Below are 22,193 nucleotides of genomic sequence, written 5' to 3' on the forward strand. Positions count from 1 at the left end.
GGACAATTAAGCTGATGATACATGGGGCAACTTTTTGAGCAATCTTGCTGGTGGCAAGTCCAACTATGTTTTCAACGGATAGTGGTGGTGCGGGGAGGGTGGCAGAGTGATGGGGGAAGGGGATTACGGTAATAAACTTTACTCATTATCATTGACGGCAACATTGCTCTAAAAGTTGCTCTGTGTATCATCAGCTTTACTTGTCTAATCTCAAAGGAAAGTACGTGCTTCAATACATAACATTACTATAGAATCTTACGGTAAATAGCCACGTTTAACGTTAACTATAACATTACTGACAATAACTTCCTAACTCTCTAACGTTAGATTACCATAAGCTTTGACGTTACAGGTTAACATTCACGTAAAGTTACCTGTGAAACATTTGACAGTTGTTGACGAGTTTAATAACAATATAGCGTTAGTCCTATATTTTTCAACACCTTAAGTCGTTTAATTTACCTAGTATTAACCCAGAAAACATGTTACATCGTTGCCCATAACGTTTTCCACTTGGGTTATCCAGCTAGCATGAAGCTAGCGTGAACTCGCAATAAAAGTATCGACAGTGTTAGCTAAGTTGTTAACTAGCTAACGTTAAGCTAACATTACCGGCTAATGATAGAAAAAGTCGCGCGTTTACCTGACTTGCTTTGTAAAATTGCTTCTTAAATCCTGCGACCGACATCTCGCACCGTCAGCGTTGCCACCTGGACCTCGACGGGGAAAATGTGTATTAAAATAAATAAGTTACTGTGGGTTTGAGGTTTACAGCGGAGACACCAGCCGAGCAACACGTATTGAAACTTTGCACCGTAGATGTGAAACTTGCAAGGCCTAAGCGACCACAATTTCCTGGACTCAGCTTCATATGCGAGGCTCCATCCTGGTGGATAAAGTGGGTCAAAACACGCACGCAAATCATGCATCTAAACATTCTTCTTTCTCAGCAAAATGTCATAATGAATAAACTGACTTTGACTTTAGTTGACAAAGACATCCATGAACCCGCATGAAATATTACTTTACTGTACATTGCTCCTACATACATTTTGTTTATAGTAAATCAATAGCTAGTCTTTGAAAACTATATTTCTATTTATAGGAATTTTGTTTAAATATCTAGTTATTTAAGTTAATTCAGGACTTTAACTAATGCTTATTTTCACCATCTATTTGTCTGTTACTTTATTAATTAATAATTTGGCTGATAAAATGTCAGAAAATGGTAAAACAAAAAGGCCCAAAATCACAATCTCCTGTAGCCAGATGTGAAGTTTTGTCAAAAATCTCAGACTCCATCCAGTGAGGAAGACTTTAAGAGGTGGCTGAAAGCTTCAGAACCAGTAGTTTTATTCAGCTACTGTTGTTCAACTACTGTTTCCATAGTAAAGAAAGATCTTTCACATTCAACTTTAAATGTTAGAGAAAGCTATTTGATGATAGATAACAGAGAGAAGCAGCACATTATTATATAGGAGAAGCTGCAACCTGAGAATGGTCAGATTTTTTGCTTGATAACGTTGAACTTGAGTTATCATTTATGGAAATTGTAGCAGATACATTTTTTGATTTAATAGACTAATCCTTGCCGTTCTTGATTAATGACATGAAAGGAATACAGTAGGCACATAACAGAAATGCTAGTCTGGGATTCAAAACATTAGAACGGTTGTGGCTATTTTCATTTGCAGGATTATATGATATGATTTTAGAGACTGATTAGACGTCTGATCAGTCAAGAATATGCAAAGACCCATTTTACATGCAATTAATCATGAAAGCCATATTCTAGTTCAAGTAAGACTCAATGAAACATTTCAAAAGAAAAAGAAACCATTTATTACATTCTTAAAACCACATATAATGTATCCCATCGGGGCAACAATATATATCGCGCTGTGTGACTCAGTTACTCTTGGACTAGTAATATACCTCTTGTACATTTTGTCATACAGAGAAAGAAAAGGGAGACAAACTATTCTTTTTTTGTTTGTACTTTTCCTAATCTTTCTTCAATTAAAAAAAATAGATCACTGACTTTACGAGACAAAAGTGGAGACACCTAAAGAAAGGGGTGGATAAAAGACTGACAAATAAATGAAAATCACAGCAAAAGAAATATTAAACCCCAATAATGAAATTTGCCTTTAACTCTAAGTGATTCATTTTTTTTTATTCCTGTCTCGTAAATTTCATGTTACAATATTAGGACAAACGGGAAGGGCTTTGAAACTTTGTGAGTAACATTCACAAAAAGAGAATTTACTACCACAGTGATTATGGTTATGGGTCTCATCTTGGGTGCAAAGGTGTGAGGAGCACAAGGCTAAAAGACAACACTGGTGATAAAGGGACAAGAGATCACAGCTAGCTCCCTGAGCAGCAGGCAGCAGGTCCGCAGACTCTGCTCGAGAACTTCACAGCAACCCAAGTAAGACATTACCATCATCATCTCAATGCTTTATCAACCTTTAGAAAGTGTGTTATTTATGTTTATGAAAAATGTAAACAGTTGTGGGTGACCTTGTGTGACAGATATGGAATACAAAACCAAACTAATACAACAGATTGACCGAAAGGTCTTACTGGCATTGAGGCCCAACTCAGGGGGGCAGCTGGTAGCTCTGTCTGGCCTTAGACTAGTGTCCAGTGAGAAAGAGGAAAGTATAAGTGCTTGATATTTAGACAAGTGTTGGGGTTGGGACTAAAAGAGAGAGAACAGCAAATGTACACAATAATACAGTTGCTCCAACCAGTGAACAGGGTTTATGATACATATTATGGACCACTGTTGTCCTGGACTTTAACCAACTGAAACATTATGAGTGAAAGAGAATTATACTACACCTACTGTACTGACTGCTGGTTAGAAACAGGTGTGGAGACCCTGTGTATCCCATTTTATTATACAGTTAATGAAGTCATCTTTTTGCCTTGCTTTCTCGTTTCCTTAGTGTCCTGTTTGTCCTCTTTTCTCTTTAGGCAGGGGTGGGGGGCAGCAACATCGCAGACTGAAAGCTTTCAGTTTAAATGCAAGACAAGGGCAATGTTTTTCCACCTTTTGTTTGAGCCACCTGCTTCCCCTGCTGTGTCGCATCTGCAACAAGTGTCCACCCCTCATCGCTTGCGTGATGACCGCGCTTAACCCCTGCTGGGTTTGCTGTCAGGGCAAGAGGGGGCTGTTGCGATGGAAACCTGAGAGTACTGTCAAGAGAGGAAATTGTCCAGAAAAAAAAATAATAATAAAAAAAATCAGCTTTTGTGAAAAATCCACATCTTACGACCCACCTTTCTCTCCCTCTCTCTCTGAACTGAACTCACACATTCTCACTCTCTCCATATACTTATATAGTCATCTATTTACATTCTTATTTAAAATATTTGTTTATAAATGTGTATATAAATTAAAGATAATTTCATTTTGTCCTGTCTCTAAGTGGCATTTACAAGGTCAGGGGGTGTGTGGGATTGAGGTTTCTCATTGCATTACAAGAGCCTACAAAGAGGCAGCACCGAACACTGTCTAAATGTGCGTGAGACTGGTTCTCACTTAATTAAGGAGGTCAGCTTTAGCCGTGAGTCATATCGAAATTGTGTGTTTCTTTTTATATTAGTTAAAATGGCTCATGATCTTGGTCCCAAAATGATGGTCAGTACGAGGATATTGTCTGTATGAATACAACATGTGTACCATACTGAGATGTATTAATACAAAGAGAAATATTGACTGAGCTCTGTGTTAATAGTGAGATCTGTTGATCAACACAACTTAATTTTATAACTAAGTGTAACTAACTCAGAGTGGCAGGGTTGTACATTCACTGTTGTTAGGTTCTGATTTGTGCACTGGTGCTTATCGATGAGGTACATTCATAACTGGTTGGGCGATCCACTCTGGATCTGATGTTGTTAGCGCTTGGAGCTGTCTCATGCTTAGTGGGCTGCTGTGTTATTATTACAATGCCCATGCGCCTGTTGTTAATGCTACAATATGCGAAGGACCATGAGCATGTGTGGTCTGTAGTGTAAGGTGCTTTGCTTGCTGGGAAAGTGGAGGACTACTTTGGGATCATGGGAGACGGAGTATTTAAAGTCCTGGATTGTCGCTTAACTTCAGGTTGTTGAGCTTCAACATCCCTATCCTACTCTTGTCTCTCCGTTTGCTTCCCTACCTTTTGATACACTCTCTCCATCTCTCTCTTCTGTCTATCTGTCTGTCTAGCTGTTGGTGGAGTCCGGCAGAGACATCTCGCTGCCAAACACTTCCCGGTACAGTGGCGGGAAACTGTAGGCGGTCTCCGGGTGGACCAAACGGAAAAACTCGAGTTTGTCAATGTGGAGGTTACAGATAGACTTCATTACGGGCAGCTTGGACACCATCTGTGGGGACAGAAGATATACAAAGGTAACTTTATGTATGCTTGTCTTTATGTGAGCACATTTGTGTGTCTAAGAAGAACTGTGGCTGCTTGTTTTTACCTTGTCCAGTTTCTCGTCAGAAGCACCACTCTTATGTAGACTGTGCTGCAGAGCCAGATAGACTTTCTCCTGGAGTTTTTGAACCTTTTGGCCTTCTGTTAGCCAGGGTCGATCTACAGGGAAGAAAATATAAACCCCTTAACATACAGTTTTGTTTCTCCTTAAGTGTTTGTCAAATCATATTCCACATTGTGCAACAGTTTGTATTATGATGTAAACATCATATCATGTCAGCTGTTGACACGATATGATTTTTACACTGAGTGAAATTTTCAATATTCAATAAAATATATATGTTTCTTTTATGGCCGCACCATTCAATCAAATGGAATTATATTAGATTAAATATATACATTTCTGCACACCAAAATTCAGCCTGATTTATTTGGAATGTTTGCAAACAGTGTTTAGCGAGGGGCTGCTGCTTTTAATGATGTCAAGCATCATTTAAGCGATGCTGTCGTGTACTAACTTCTTTTGGTGCAATTCTAAAACTGGCAATCCAGAATTGTGAGCCAAAAGACACATTCGGAAAAATGAATGAATGAATGAATGAAAAATATTTACAAATGAGATAAATCTTTGGCAATAATGTTAATAACCTCCATGTTTGAGACATTGACAACAAAAAGTATATCATGTCGAATGTGTATTTTGAAAATGGACATCCTACAATCGCTCTTGAGTATCGGTGCGGCCTTCTCAACCAAGGACAGAACAGTAATAAATAGACAACTATGAATTTGCAGTATAGTGTGCACTTCTTCTTGAACAGGTTAGTGTTAATGAATAAATGTGCGGGCAAGAAAAGAGAGGAAAAAAAAAAAATCACCAGGCGATAGAAGGACGGCTGCGCTAAACAGAGCCATCTCTTCGTCAGACAGCTGTAGACGGCAGAGTCCTTTTCCCAGGTCAAACACTGCACTGACCAGGTCGTCACAGCCTGCATAAACACAGGAAATGGATAAATTAATTGTCAAAAATAAAAGCTTGAGGACTTCAATAGTCATGCTTAATTCGACAAGTGACCCGGGAGATGACTGGGATGATTGAAGCCTATGTTTCTGCGTGACCTCTCAGTAGACATAGGATCCAAGTATTTTCTAAAAACATCTGCGCATAACAGCGCACAGAGAAATACTGCAGTAGTGAATGCTTTAATATATCTTAAAATGGCTCATGTAATTTTCCCTTAAATTACTTTATCACAATGTTTACTGCCTTGTTTAACGGTGTTTGTTTTCACTTTTTCGATTACAGTTGCATTGTTACACAGTTTTGGTGGCACTAAAGAGGTAAGTCAGTGCTTCAGAAAATCAGCTGGAAGCTTTTAATAACTCATTCTCAAGAACTGCAGTTGACAAGATTGAAACTGAAATTGCTGTCTTATAGAGCCATTTCAAGAACAATTACCACTGTCAGATAATTTAAAATAATGAATTTCGTTAGTCAATCCATTGGTATCTCTGTGAGCTGTCAGTAATGGATTGAGAACAGTAGGAGCCGAGACATTTTCTTAGGCATCAGAGATAATTAGTGTGTGAAAAAGGGAGAAGATTTCCTAGCTTGAAGAAATAGTGAGAAACGGAAGAAGCTTTCATGTGTGACCCTGCCAATTATCTGAACGCTTTAAAGCTTTCACAACTAGATTCCCATCTGATCCTCACCAAGTGCTTTGAAGAACTGAGCCGGGGCGAACTTCCCATTGAAGAAAATGGTGTTGTTGTTGGCGTTGAACGCTCGGCACATGCGTATCAGCAGCACTTCCAAACAGCCTGAAAGGGTACCCACAGACAGAGGCAAAGACATGGAGAGATGCAGGAATGGAGAAAGAAGAGGAAGGGGGAGGGATGGACAGAGAGTGCCCAAGATACTCCAACATGACAACACAACAAACAAAATGTAAATAAATTTGACCCAGATTGGTGCACAGCATATATAAGACATTTTGAACCATATAAAAATCAGCAGGATAACATGAATATCCACAGATTTTTTTTAAAGTTCAAAAGATTTACAGAGAGTAAACATATTGTCCAATATATGCATTTATGTCGCAGATATATATATATAAATATGTACGTGTGTGTGTGTGTGTTGAACAGATAAAGATATTATTGAAAATTTTGTTTTCAGAAACGTGTGTAATTTATTAAAACAAATACATGGATGGTAAACAAGACAAAGGTAGAAGATTGGAGACAAAAAAACAGGAAGGAACTAAAGTTAGCAAGTTTTAGACCGTTTACTTTTGAAAAATTCATTCTGTGCATTGAGTATTTGAGATGTGAGCATTTTTAGACTGTACACTGACCTGCTTTCAGCAATATAATCTGATCATTCTGGCACAAATCCATGAAGCCAGCGATGCGTTTGGCAAACTCCACCACGTACTGAATGGCGTTGGTGATGTGGTGTGCACACTGCTGCCACATCCACTCTGCTGACTGAAAAAGAGACACAAAGAAGAAACGTGAATGTTAGTCCAAGATGAGTCCATGATTATTTTCTTAGTTGTTTTTCGTCATCAGATCAGATTTAGATTTGTTTTTGTGGAAATCACAGTTACAATTTCAGAAATCGAACTTCTGCCTGCTCACGAGAAACAATACATCAGCAAAGTAAGCTTATATATGACATTGTGATACTGAGCTGTTATTCTGATCTAGTATTGACACATTTTAATGCTGTCAATGTATGCAACTTTAAACATACAAATTGTAAAGTGTGCATTATGTACCTTGTTTTGAAAAGCTCGTGTGTCCTCAGGTGTGTATTGTACCCAGGTGAATCTCTTCATGTCTTCAGCGCTGTACTGACACGTCTCCAAGTGAGACTTAACAATACTCTGAGTTATGCGCTCTGTGTGAAAAAAACACAAGTATATACACGATAAACATCAGTGTTTTGCTCACTCAGGTTGTTTGTTGGAGCAGGTTCGGGCTTAGAAGAGACAGAGAGAGTGTAGCAGAGTGTAACAGCGGTATTGTTTACACATCAACAGATCACGGCAGCATGACCTTGCATAACAAGGTGATTTGCACCACTCTGCTGTTACGTTTGCCACCGATGCTCCCCGACAAGATTGAGCTCTAATGACTCATCTTATCTGTTGGGATCTTTTCCAACTACTGCATTCATAATATCCACCAGTCACAATATTTACTCATTACTTTCTTTAAAAGTCCCCAGAGGCCCATTCAAAGCCTCCTTGCAGTTTATTGATGCTTGCAACCATAAAGATGTAAAATAAAATGAACAATTTATTCTTCACCAAGGTCTCTAGAGACGCCTCTCTAAAAAAATGCCTGTGCTTCCTTACCTCTTCCCTTTATCTGTCCCTGTTTTTGAGCTTGCACTGCTGTAAGCCTTCTGTCTGTTTCATTTCACTTGTTTTCTGCTTGTTTTACCCATTTAATCTTTTATTTGTGTCCTTGTGTCCATTCAGTCCTGTTTTGCTTTTCTATCTGCTATGTATCGTTCTGTTTTTTTGCTAACCTGTTTATGAGATATGTCCTTTACATGTGCTTCATCTTTGGTTATTTTTTTACTGAATCATTTTTGCTTTTAAATTATATTTTATATTATATTTCATTTAGTTTTATTTAAGTCATTATTCAACCCTTTAGCCCTGCTAAAATGTTTTTGGTAAATTCTAAAATAAAAGCACATAATGGCCAGGGGGGAATAAAAACACTATAAACTGCTGTTATTGACACTCTGCACTTATCTTTCACGAAGAAAAGTAATAATGCTGTCAGAACTGCTCAGAGTGACTTAATGTCAAACAATTGGAAGAAGCGTTGAGTTTGCATTAAGAGCATGCAGCAGAAAAAAACAGTACTCACCGAGGTCTGTTATTGAGCAGTCATCAGGCAGATGGTCCAGCAGTGCATGTGTGTGTGCCAGCAGCGGATGCGTGAGAGAGTGTGTGTGCAGGAGCTGGATCCCGTTGCTGTCCGCCCCATCCAGCATAGTCTGCTGAGGGGAATTCTGATTGGACAAGGATGATGAAGAGGAAGAAGCGGACGATGAGTTGGAGGTGTTCCCGGTGCTGGCCCCTCCGCCGAGCAGCTCCAGGCTGCAGTACTCGCTGGCCTCCTCGGGGGTCAGTGGCAGGTCGAACAGGTCCGGCAGCGCTGCGATGTCGTCCAAGTCGCTGAGGGTTGAGCTAGAGCCCCCACTGCTGTAGGACCGGCTCAGACCCTCTTCACCCTCCTCCCCGCTACCGCCACAGATGCCGTCCTCCTTGGGTAAGGACAGAGCAGTAGAGCCTCCGCCTCCGGAGCCCACACCCTCCTGGGACTTCTGGTGTTTCTGCACCTCAGCATAGAGGCTGTCACGCTGCTTCTTGGACATACGACCGAACTTGACCGCTGCAGAGATACAATACAATTCATTATAGTAGACAAACTTCATCAAACATCTCACAAGTGATTGTAAATACCTGGCTAAAATGAACACTGATAATAAGTCAATTTTTTTTACCTAGCGATTGCTGTGGCCAGACATAATACATTTCACATCTGTTTTCTGAAGCTGTTACATCAATCTGTAAGGTATTTCTGGCTCACATAGATTACTTCTGCCACCTTCACTATAAGTACTGTATGTTCCAGTCCCTATGTCCAGTTTGCCTGATGACAGTTCGTCACCTTTTCAGCCTGTATACAGTTTTTGTTTTCTGTCTGTAACCTACAGAGACCTACACAAGTGGCGAGGACTCTTACAACAGCTCTTGTGAAACTTTGCTTCAGATTCTGTCTTTTTTTAAAGAGATTCACTGCAGAAACACATCTACTAAACTTCCGCTGTGTAAGTGTTAGTTTAACAAAACTTAATTGTAAATGTTTTATTTTACCGGTGAATGTCATGGTTAAAGGAAGTGTGTAAAGAGGGGACAGTGCAATCTTTGTGCGTGTTTACCGTCTCTGCTCATGCCCAAAGCCAGACACTTCTGTAGGCGGCAGTGCTGGCAGCGGTTACGGTTAGTGCGGTCGATCAGGCAGTTCCTCTGGCGGGAACAAGAGTACATGGCGTTGTTCTGCTGGCTGCGACGGAAGAATCCCTAGACGCACACAAACACACCCATACAAACACCGTAAATGACATATCACATTTGAGATAAAACAGGTTGGTTAAGGTTTGGTAGCCTGGTTTCCTCCTCACCTTGCAGCCTTCGCAGGTGATGACTCCATAGTGGATTCCTGAGGACTTGTCCCCACAGATCTTACAGGGGATGACCTCGATCTGAGCTGCAGGAACGAAAACAACATTGATGACAGAGGTCAGAATGCAGCTGCCTAATGTGTCAAATTGCCCCAAATTTACAAAGAAAGTGAACTTGAGATAAGGCAACATCTGCATCTAATAGTATGGACTTTTGCCCAAAACAGTCAATTTCACTACATTGAGAAACATGACACATTCATTCAGACATAACACACACTTTCACAGAAGCCTATATTTACAAACTATTATTATCAAAATGAACAATGATTTACTGATCACTGCTAATTCCAGTGAACTTGGGTTTTGACTGGTCTTGTGCATACCTCACTAGTTTTATGTTGTATTTGAAAGGGCCTCTTCCTCTTTGGCCCCTGTCTCTATTGGTGTCACCCAGAAGTCAGTTAATGCTCTCAGTTTATGTGCTTGCCCTTTGGACATATTGTCAATAAACACATTATTTTTCAATGATACACAGCCATTCAGTTAGTCCCACTTAAACCTGGCAAGAAGGCAAAATGATCCTGTGTTACAAAATTCCTGGTAGTGAATGTAACGAAACTTCTTCCTGCTTAATCAGTTCTTTGCAGCTTCTTCATCACTATAATACAAGCCAGCAAGGCTTTTTCAGGCACGTTTTTTGTCTCTCTCTGGTCATTTACGTTGTGGTATCGTGTTTTCTCCTGCTATAAACCTTGGAGAAAATAAGGTCCTTTGTATCTTTAGACCTTAAAATAGTCACCCATGCTTCTATCTCATCACAGTTCAATTACTGTAACTCTGTGTACTCTGAGCTCTCCTGCCTCCAGCTGACACAAAATGCAGTTGCGAGGCTTTTAACAATTTCTGTTTCATGGAGTTCTCTGGGAGACCTCTAGTTTCAGATTTGTATTTAAGACTTGACTGACAATGTTATAAGAGTTAAGACACATAGTTACATTTTATGCCAGTCCCTTTGAGTCAGAGTGCAGTCTGTGATCCTGAGTTCAGTCCTTTTGGTTAAAACATGGGGTGACCGTGTCTTTGAAACTCCCTATTTGTAAATCCCATGCCTGTAAAACTTAAAACTTTTTCTTCTTTTTTTATTGTTTGTTGGTGTGGTTTTTTTTGTCTCTTTTATGATGCTTTCTGACCTTTGAACTTTGCTGTATTGGATGTTGTTTTGCAAACATGTTTTATTTATTATCAATAGGAAATTATTAACACATTTCAGAAACTGAAACCAACGCAAATCCTGTACAAAACTGGAGTAATCAAAGACAAAAAAAAAAAACACACATCAACAATGCAGCACTAATTAAGGCACATATTGTTTTACTATTGATGGCCTGCAGAAAAACTGTCCAACAACAAGCACTTACAGTACATGAGAAGATAACTTGCCATGAACTGTGTTTGGCTGCACCCTGCATGTGGCCCCAATGAGGGAAGAGAGTACACAAACAGATCATCACATGACACTTGCACACATGACACATACACAAAGACTCCTTCTTTCTTGGCCAAGGAGAAAAACAACAGCAGCCATAACATTAGACAGTTGTTGCTCAGCCTTGCTCTCTGTGCAATCTTAGACTGATTTACAAAATCCCATTTGTAGCACTTGTGTGAGGACGGTGTATGGAAAACCACTTAGGTCTATGTGATTGTGTAGGAATTGCTGCACACTTAGGTACTGGAAAACACAACTTTCCACTTCTTTTTGCAATTTTAATGACATAGTCAGCCGTCTCTTCTCTAAAACGGTTGACTAAAATACTTCTACTGATCAGGGCAGCTGCAGGCATGCAATGGAAAAATATCGCCCTCCCTCCCTTCCTCTCTTTCTCTCAGGTTCCCCTTCACCTACCCCTCCCTCGTCTCACAATTATATAACTCTCATCTGCCAGCATTCCTCACAGCACTCATTCAGCAGGCTCACTCTAGCCAACACGGACACCCTGCCCTCCTCAGACGCTCTCTTTCCTACTGGCTGAGCGGCGTTCGCAGCCTCCTCGGTATTGGCAGAATCATCCGTCACTCGGGCCCTGTAGCCTGTCAGCCCATGTGGACATTCTGTCCTACTGACACACTTTCACACTGCAGGAGGAGAGGGAGGAGGGAGACAGGCTCGATCCCGCCAGTTTTAAGGTGGAGCTGAACAATGCTCAGATTTACCCATAAAACATTTCCCTGAAGGCTCTTAGCTTGCATCAGAAAACCAGTTACATAATAACAAAATTAATCAAGAGAGGCAATTATAATCTGGAGAAACTGCACTTACCAGTTTATTAACACTCTGATTTCGCGTAAGTCTATTTCAGTATGGACTGATAACTGTGCAATAATCAAACACTGCTGTTTTTTTTAATGAAAAACCACATTTGATTTGCATGGCTACAGTCCCCTCCATGCAGACAAACTCTGAGCTTGAATGTCAGCTATCCAGCCCCCACCCCTCTCCACAGTCTTTGACATTGAGCTTCTGCTTCAACCCGTTCTATTCTTGTCCTGTGCTGAGAGCCAGAATTACACAGATGCCCAAGCCACCCACCCCTGTTGCTACAACCACACATACATGCTTTCTCACTCCTCTTCTCCGACTTTCTGCACATACCAAGGCACAACCGAGACAGCAAAATATCCATCTCCTTAATGTTCCCTTATTTAATGTAACTGTCTTTGTCCGTGAGCTGGTAAATGTAAAATGACCATGCAGGTAAACCAATTACCTACATACAAAGCATTAGAAAGTACAGAAAATGAACTTCAGACCAACCCAACAGTATTCTGTTTATTGTCATGTAAGACCACCTAAAACCACCATTTTCTGCATTTTTGCTTCAAAAGTGACTTACAATAGTTGCCAAACAATTTGTTAATCTACTAATCAATAAATTGAATAATTGTTTCATCTTTACAAAAAAAAAAAAACACTTTTATGAGGTAAACACTTACTTAACAGATATGGCAAATTTAACTGTCTAACAATGCTGACAGAGACATAGCAGCAGTAGCCACACTAATGTTAAAGCAACATTTACAGTACCTTTAACCCTGAATATCATTGTTGACCTTTTCTAAAACACCAGGCATCTGACCTTTAGCTTTCTAGAGACAGACGGCATTCTAAGAAGATCAATACCGATTCTGCTTTACGCTAACATGATGCATGAAGCCTGCATGCAGCGCTTTACATTTCTCACCCACTGACATATTATTTTAGTCAGAAGATGCTAGCATAGTCAAGTGTGTGAGCAGTAGGACAACTACTCTGTGTGACACACCCAAGCCTTTTTTACAATATAAACTGGAAACAGACACTCTAACAGTTCAGCTACAAACACGTCGGCCCTAGTGTGTTTATCAGCCAGCTAAATGTGTAACCGTGTTATCTCTACAAAGGCTAATTCAGTGCGGGTGGGGTAGAGTGAGGCAGAGACAAATGATCGACTTTGTGCTTCCAACAGTTCACTTTTTAGTATCTAATATGAAACAAGTGGGCTGTAATGCTCCAACAGGAGCCCTCTGGTCCATATGTAAAGTCAGTATATCAGTGTCAGTAGCATGACAAAGACAAAACAGTTTTACATGTGTTTGTGCAAACATGCACACATACCACTTCTGCGTTTTATAATCTTACCACCAGTTTTATAAAGTGCAGGTTGTTCGTGTTTGCTTACTGCTAAGATCCTCTGGGGGCAACGGGTTGACAAAAGGCTCAGTGGAAGCTGGTGTGATCTTTTCTTCAGTAGGAGGTTGGGGGGCCTTGTGCTTAAGCTCTATACATATTAGCAATGCTAAAGCACACGTCGTGTCATGCCTCACAGTTGGATGTAGGATTACAGTGCAGCACAGAGCTGTATCACTACAATCCACTGTGCTCAGCCTTGTTGCCTCTTCCTCTTTTGAACGTAAGTACCAATAGAGTACAGGAATGCTTTACAAATTATTTTGTTTCCGTAAAATGAGATGCTTGCAAAGCCTCAAAGCTTTCAGAGATAAACCCAAGGAGAGAAGATATATTCTCACACTTGAAACCAAACCATGTTTGTTTTCACACATTCTGCTTGAATCTTTGAAGGCAACTGTCTTGCTTTTTACACCCAACACCTTGTAGCACAGCGTCATTCTCTAACATGCATCTCTCACAAAATAAATGTATTGTGCTCTCTATGATGATACTACTTTTAAAACAAAACTGTTGAGCCTTAATTCACATATACAGTCTGGCTGTCTGGTGGCCGGAGCATTCAAATCAAGGGGCTCTATTTTAAAAGATGCAAATACCAGCGGAGGCCAAGCTGAGGCCCACCGAGGGGGGATTACAACAGAGCTAAGAATTCCATAGGCCTCTTCTACTAGGCGTCAGTGTGTGATACAAGTCTTGTGATCCTTCACTGTGTCTGTATGTAATAAATACTAATACATTCTGCAGAAGTACACTCTGCTATCCAGTACAGTAAAACCAGGGGTGTCAGAGGTCCTGAAGTTACAAATGGGTCTCTAAAAGTATGTCAGCTTGCCAAAGCTGTAGGAATGACTCAACAATTTCGGAATAAAGGGATTGCGATTGCAGATATGTGTATGTTCAAACTTTGATAAAAATGCGTTCATGCTTTTCTTGTAGGATAGGTTGAGTGACTAACCTAAATTTTCAGTTTAGTGAGCTAAGACTGGGCCATGGTTTGTTTACATTTGGATATCCTGCCAGAACCTCCCTCCTGGCCCTCTGGTCCCCCCCCCCCTCTTTGTAGTGCAAAAAAATCTCTTTCCTCCCCTGCTGAAAAAAACAAAACTCCTTGCAGCTTCTCTCCTACAACAAAAGATTATAATTTTGGCAATGTGCTCAGAGGAAAAACACAAAAATGCAACACAAGAAGGCTGTAGATGGACAACCTTCCTTGTTCATAACAATAATCTGCTGCCTCACAGTTCAAGTTCAAGTTCAGCCTGTGTCAAGGTGCAGCACACTGAAGGCCGACTCTCACTGCACGCCTGTACCCGCACATGGGGCTGCACGTCGGACTGCACGGCGCTTCCCATGGCCACTCTCCCTCCCTCCGCTGCGAATTCTGTATAATGTTGGGTGACACAACTAGGTCAGTGGAACAGCCAGATCTCTCTCCCTCTGTACGCTCACACAGTCGGCCATGCTGGCACAGCCATCCCATCACAACAACATCACAACCACACCAACACTGCTCACATTCATCTAGTCAGATCAATGGTAGGCTCCAAAACCTAAATGTTTGCAAGCATCTTCAGGACTGTTTTATTTTCCAAAACGTATCTATAAAGTTTCACTAAATCTGGTGATTCAATAAGTGACAAAAAAATAGCATAATGCATTATTCTTTTAAGCAAATGTGATCAAAACGTTCAGTATTTACGTTTTAAGGTTACCTAATCAGGAACCTAGTTAACTCGAACAACAGCTCGATTACGTAACTCTGGTTTTGGTTAACAACAACCTCCTCTGATGCCCCTCCCTCACATCATTGCATAACTCTCAAACATGGATCCCCAAGCAGGGCCTCCCAGGTGAGCTATCACACATTTCTTCACAAACAGAAACATTTGGTGCAAAAGGGAAAATCCGTTTGATTTGACCATAAACAGGCCTGAGAGATGTTTTTAAAAAAATGAATTTATCTGGTTGAGTAAAGTCTCGTGATTGAACAACATGCATACCAGCTCTTTGTCACTGCATGCTGGATTTACGTGAAGCATGCACCCTCGGGCTCTGTGCAGATACATTGGATATAATCCAGTCATGAGGGATTAATACGCACTGGGAGGAAAAGCGGGCGCGCTCAAGTCCTTGTGCGCACACATGTGGCCGTTCCAGCCCGCAACCACACACACACACACACACACACACACACACACACAGCGATCCTTACCAAGTTCAGCTAATTATGCACATATCTATTGTGACATGATATCAACTTACCTCTCATTTTGGTGGTTTCTTTATCTAGGCTGGACGATGCAATCTCGACTAGCCTACATGTGGTTCAAATAGGTGACAGGAGAGTGGAAAATTAAGCGCCAGAGTGAACTGGCTCTGTAAATATTAACTTCGTCCTGGCTGCAGACAGCTCTCGTAAAGCACGACCCCAAAAAAAGAAGGGGAAAAAAACTACCCGAAACTCTCCTCTCCTCTATCGCTCGGTCAAGTCCAAGCGAAATAAAATAGTGAAGAAAGTCGCTGTGGATCGCATCGTCTCTGTCACTGGCGAATAAATTTGGCTCAACTTTCTTTTTTTGGACAGAACAGTCCCACTGTGGACGAGCGGTGTTCGGTACCCCCCTCTGCGTTCTGACTCTCCGCTTGCTTTCCTCTCAGTCTACCCTGCTAACCTACTTTCTCCCAGCGTGGACTCTCCCATGATCTCACTGCCGACAGCTCCTCTCGCAGCACTCGCGGGGGCGCGCAGTCGGGAGCGAGTTTAAGGTGGCTGGGCAAATGATTGACTAAAGTGCTCTGTCTTTCCTCGCAGCGATTTAATGAGACATCCAGATGATCACTTCCAGCAGAGAATAGGAAGGTAATTAGACCCACAGTCAGTTCTGCTTTAAAACAAACACGCTGTTCCTCCCACTCCCCTTACTTTATATCATTTGCACCAGTTACTGTAACAGTAGAGTGTAGCCTAAAAACCTATGTCATTAAGATACATACTTGTCTAATTAGGTTTTGATAAAGCAGCAAAAAGCTATCAAGCTGGTTTTTTGTTTACCAGAGTGCTAACACGTTTATTATTTGCCTTAATAGTGTGGACATGGGTGACTTCATGTAAACATTTGGCCAAAGTGAGCTTCCAGAAGTGAAAGCCTGAAAGGTCTGATCAGCATTTTTTGCTGTTTTCAGACATTTTATACTGCCACTCAACTGAGACTGTTATATTTAGTATGTCTGCCTGCCACATTTGACAGTGCTTGTGATATGTATGAAAATGAACACCTTTTTTCCCAAAGAGATGAGAACAGAGGGAAGTGAATTTGAATTTAATGGCAGTAAACAAACAATCTAGAGTTACTGCAGTGATTTAGAGACTTTGTGGAACTGTAAAATATTGATTCAAGCTATTGTACTGAAATGAGCTTCATTCCTTAGTGCTGTATAGAGTAGGCTATCATAAGAAAATATCCCTGGCTGCTCTACCAATGATTGCACACCACCAATCAATTTATTCTCTGCGGAGCAGCTCCAGAGTTTACACCGAGTGACCTCGCAAAGTTTGATTCACAGCAGTCAGGTTCCTGTTTCATTTTAACATTTCTGGACTGGATATGCAGATACATATCACATGAATACTGCTGTAGCATTTGCATCTCATCAACTTATTTGTATCTCAGTGTAATCTGTTATCCACATCAGTGATGGGTGTTTTTGAAGCGAATGTACCAAATGTGTAATTTTCTGCTCATATGAATCATCTCCTTTTTTGCAGATTTTGCTCTTTAAAAAAAAAGACAAATTTACATGTTCCTGGTTTATCTATGAATAAAAAAAGGATTCTGATGTAAATGTGTGTGTCACGGTGGCTGCTGATGAGGAGGTGAGTGGTGGGTGGTGGTGGGAGGGTGCTGTAGCTTATGATGCAACGTTCTGGCAGCAGCGTTATGAAACAGCATGAAGGCAGAGATTACTCAAACTGGGTTAGTGGAGCAGCCGAGCACAGAGCACCTCACAGATTCTTTTTCTGTTACCCCCCCTCCGCACACACACACCCACAAAGAAAGACAGATCACATTCTTTTGTTTTTCCTCTCCAAACCCTTTTCCTCTGCCTCTTACTTGTTTTTCTGCTTATCTTTTTTATTTATACACTTCCCCGTCTCCTGAGTCACAGTCCAAATTAAATACAGTCTGACAGCTTGATGTGTTTATTCATGCACACACGTTCAAATCCTTAGTTTTCGAGCCTTTTCTGCACAGTTTCCCCTCTCAGCCGTTTCTTTTGTTTTTGCGCTTTTTCCTTCTCTCTCGCCACGTGCACATCTCTTCTAAAGCTCCTCTGTTCTACATCTCCCTTGACAACGACAGTGACACTTTGACCTTAGCTCTTACGTAACCGCTTTGCAGATCGGTTAGACAGACAGAGGAAGGAGAGCGAGAGAGAGAGAGAGTGGGAGAAAGAGGAGGGCCTCAGCATGGATCATATATGGCAGACATTTTGTTGCCTCATGATAGAGTAAGAGATGAAAGAGGAGGCGAGGAAGAAGAGCTTAGAACGTGCAGTTGTTTAAACTGACAGCCCTGTGGAGTGAGTGATGGACAGAAATGAACTTTCTGCAGAGAAGCATTATGATTTTTTTTCGAGCGCACACCTGTCAGAATTATTCTAGGCTGTCTGGGATAAAATGCATTGCAAAAGAGTTTATTTTTTTGTAGTGCAGCGTTGAAGAATAACATCTCTAGGCTTGCTGTGCATGAGAAAATTTGGGAAGGGGGGGTACAGCTACAGTAGGTTAAGAGTGATTACGTGCTGTTACCTTGACATCTTACATTATACAGACAAATGCACAGGTTTGTGCTAAGTACGCTGAATGCATGCTATGACTGTCAGGCCGGCAGACATTTCTGTTGTTGTGCAGAGGCCCTTGCTGTTAGGAATGGCATAAGCTTTCTCCTGACTCAGATCAAAGCCGGTGTAGCCTTGTGACTCCACAGGATTGAATTTTAAGGCCTCGCTCACATCAAAGAGTCTTTGTAAGGATGAGGGACCAACAGTAACTGATTGGCTGCACATGGTTTCAGTGGGGCCCCATGGCCAATCTCTCTGCCTTGGCAGCATCAACTCCTTACATTCCTGTCTGTCCTCTCACACGCTATATTGTAAATTGTTGGCATGCATTGATATGTGAACGGGGCTAATTTGAGCAACATCTATATTATGGGTAACATTCAACTCGTCATGTTCTTTATGTGTACTAATTTGTAAATCACACCAACAAAAAGGCAAACACACACACACACACACACACACACCTTACACATGTACTGGACAGTGTCAGTCAGTTCGCTGGGATTATTTCCGGCTCCTGCCATTCACAGAGCTGTAATCCCTCACTCCCTCTTTCAGTTAATCTCCCTGTTTTCTCCTCTTTGGAGGCACCATAAATCCTCCCTCCCCACAGCCATGGCTCTGTAATCTGGAGCTGTGAGCTTTGCTGCGTCACTAGGTCAGTGTGTCACAATCTTGTCACTATCCACTTATCCTCCTACACTCGACTCCACTTCACATCCTTGTCCCACCTTCATATTTTTTACTTTTCATTCTCCGTTCTTTTTTTATCTCCCCCAGTTCCTGCTCACACTCTGCACTCTAGCACATCTGTTTCTTTTTCACTCTCAGTTTCTCCTTATCAGTTTCATTTTTCTTACACTGTACAAACTCAAGTTTGATAAAGCCTGCAGAATAAATAAGATATGAGTTCATTCACAGGTCGCTGGGTACACATTCATCCCACTGAGCACTCACACTCCCCCAGCTCACATGCATTACAGGAAGAGCACAAACATACTGTATATTCCTGTAGCATCCTTTTCCTGCCTTACACTCAATTACGCTACTGAAAATGAGTTATTCCTAAATCTTCAGAAACAGTTATTGTTGTGTTATGCTGTTTTGAAGGTTGAGTACAACCTGCACTGAAGTAAAATCTGAACAGAGGTGCACAACTTGACAAGTGACCCAAAATGTTCATATGTTCAAAGTAATTTTCTTCATGTATAATTGTCAATCAGAGCGATTGGGTCCTACATGAACATACTGTTTTCTATTATTTTAGTTTTTTCAAGAACAGTTTAGGTTATTTTACATGAGAAATTTCTGTCTTTCTCTGTGCTCTTCTCGCTGGTTAGAGGTGGGCGGGACTCATACTTGGTGATCTGTCCTTGGTGTGGATGGATGGTGACAGTTACTGTGAATCAAACATGATCAAAACTGGCTGATTTTTAAAAAAAATTGTGTGGTTTAATTCTTCAAAAATATTAGCAAAATATGATTTATAACTATTGGCTTATTTGGTCATGAATCTTTAATGTTAAATAGAAATACAAGTTTCCAGGATCTTTGAGTTGAAGTTTGACTGTATAAACAAATCCACATGAACTGCATGAACTCTGACAGAGTGAAAAATGTTCACAGACCATCTCAGTTTAATTACAGTGTATCAAAAATTTATGGCAGTTAATGCCTGCTTGCTGCAAACACAATTACTGACAATGACTCAAAAGATTTGCACAGTGGAAACACAACACTTTCCTATTAATGCATCTAAACGTTCAGTGCCTGTACAAGGGCTCGCTACAGTAAAGGGAAAGCAGGTTCAACATCCACACCCACAGACGCTTGAATAGACGAAGGACAGAGGGAGGAGGAGGTGTTGACACATTTATTATACTGATTTAGGTAATACATAATCAAAGCAAAAGACAGCCGTGATTGTGTGAACCTGTTCATAATCATATATCATAGCAATGGACTTATACATGTAAATACATGTTTGCCTGCAGCTTTTGTCTGTGTCAACAGTGACAAAGAGATCTCATGCAAATACAAGTATGCGGCATGTAAAAATGTGGTAAGAGTGAAAGTAGGTTTCCACAGCAACCGGGCTGTGTTTATCGCCTGTGTGAATCAACATGCTTTGCCATGTGAACCTGACAGAGTTACACCTAAAGTGAGCGTCCATCTGCGTGCCACATGCAGTCACACATGGACACGGACAACACTATGATTTCTATGAGTAAATAATGCACAGCGAGGTGGAAAAAGTTATTCCAGTCTCCTGCACATTTTCCTCAACACTTCCTCCGTCTTTGGCCCGATGACCTACATCTGTTGTGTGCCGTCTCTAGGGCACTGCTGGATACCCAAACACTCCTTATCTCACTGCTTTTCACCCTCCCATTTTCTTTTATCCTCCCATATTTCCTCAGATCCTCTATTCCCTTTCATTTTCATGCAAGTCCAGATCTTACATACAATACACAGTGGATAAACACTGAGATAAACACTCTGCCTTTGAAAATCAGGCATGGGTGAGATGTGGTAATCCAGTTCATATATAATCGCCCAGATGACTCATCGCAGCACAGCCAGCAGAAACAGAGACATCTAGTGTTGTGATTGTGGTGTAACATACTAGGCTTATGTAATACTTTTGCTCTTTAGCATGCACATTTCATGATTTTCAGTCCATACTGTCAACAGACTGAAAAGACACATGATAAGACAGAAGTTAAGTATTTTTTATGGGGTTCAAAAACAGCAGATGAATGCAATAAACAGTGTCTCTGACACACATCTGCACACTGGAGGAGTTTCTATGAGAGTGTGTTCCCAAAGCAGATGCACATTAACAGTGACACACTCCATTTGATTACAGATTGATAACCCCCGCAAACATTATGCAACCCCAGAGCATTATGTAATCTGTCATCACAACAAAAAGTTGGGCCAAGTCATTGAAATTCTTGCTGACGAACAAATCCATATGGGGCCGCTGATTCATCTAACTTGACTGGCATCTAAAAAAGCGCAAGATGTCTGTTTTTCCCCCAGCTGATATGTGTTTGCTGGATCCTGATTTGTAGGATGTGTCAGTGGAGTGCAAGACGGCGCTGTGTTTTTCAGATTAAGGAGGTAATAAGAGAGAAACAAGAGGACTGTGCAGAAACTCTGCATTGCGTCACAGCAGGGAGCAGAGGAAAAGGGAGAGAAAGGAGACAGGAGGTGGAGAGCGGGGGCATAGCGAGGGGAGAGAGGGGTGTGTCTTCACTGACCTAGTTAGAGCGATGGACCCCCCCCCCCGTGTGCGCGCCTCACTACTGACGTGTAAAGGGCACTTTCAAACAGTACCAGACAGACAGAATTGAATGCAGGGAGGCAGGAAAGAGAGATAGCCAAGCGGTGAGAGAGACAGACAGGGGTTAGACGTGAGTCTAGGAAAATGAGATCAGCCGAGAGACAAATATATCCACAATGATGTACCAGATCCGGGTAGATCTGGGAAATATCTCTGTGAAAACAGGATAAGCCTAAAGGGATTTAAAACAAATTAATGATAACAGCAGACGGCATCTGAAAATATAGAACCCCTTCATATCCTGCATAATATTAAATTTCTGCCTTGTCTTTTTAGACAATAACATCTTTGAAGCATAAAGCAGCTTTTAATCAAATCAGAACATTGCTAAGAAATTCAATAACTGCAAAACTACAAGTTGTAATTCATAATAAACAGGATATAATCTAACATTCCCTGTGCTTTTCAGGATTCTTGGTGTGGAAATCTGAATTTTCAAGGCCATTGCAATGTGATGTGTTTTATTAACAGGTAAACATACTGCTCTAATTACAGGTATTTTAATTGCATCTCCAGGTCACTTTCATACTAATGACCCATGCTCATTTACACAGGTATACCTAACCTTCAGTATTTTCTTTAATAGTATGATTGTTTCCCCCTCTGGCTTCAAATACT

The 22,193-nt window shown here is 41.0% G+C and overlaps 1 protein-coding gene and 1 long non-coding RNA gene across 2 annotated transcripts; one reads left to right on the plus strand and one right to left on the minus strand.

Annotated features, from left to right (window-relative positions):
- Positions 1–1,818: 1,818 nt before the first annotated feature.
- Positions 1,819–16,106, minus strand: LOC119892812 (nuclear receptor ROR-beta-like). The gene is made up of 10 exons (XM_038704826.1): positions 15,647–16,106; positions 9,652–9,737; positions 9,409–9,550; positions 8,331–8,858; positions 7,223–7,344; positions 6,797–6,929; positions 6,150–6,257; positions 5,315–5,425; positions 4,483–4,595; positions 1,819–4,383 (listed from the first exon to the last, which is right to left on the minus strand). Exons 1-10 carry the CDS (start codon positions 15,651–15,653, stop codon positions 4,222–4,224), a joined length of 1,512 nt encoding a protein of 503 aa, XP_038560754.1. The 5' UTR covers positions 15,654–16,106; the 3' UTR covers positions 1,819–4,221.
- LOC119892813 lies at positions 4,281–6,211 on the plus strand. The gene is made up of 3 exons (XR_005442639.1): positions 4,281–4,408; positions 5,743–5,777; positions 6,118–6,211. It is a non-coding gene; the product is annotated as an uncharacterized LOC119892813 (long non-coding RNA).
- Positions 16,107–22,193: the final 6,087 nt, after the last annotated feature.

The sequence above is a fragment of the Micropterus salmoides genome, unplaced genomic scaffold, assembly GCF_014851395.1.
Source record: "Micropterus salmoides isolate LMB-PRFRI ecotype aquatic unplaced genomic scaffold, ASM1485139v1 Ms_hic_scaffold_700, whole genome shotgun sequence".
NCBI classification, from domain to species: domain Eukaryota; kingdom Metazoa; phylum Chordata; class Actinopteri; order Centrarchiformes; family Centrarchidae; genus Micropterus; species Micropterus salmoides.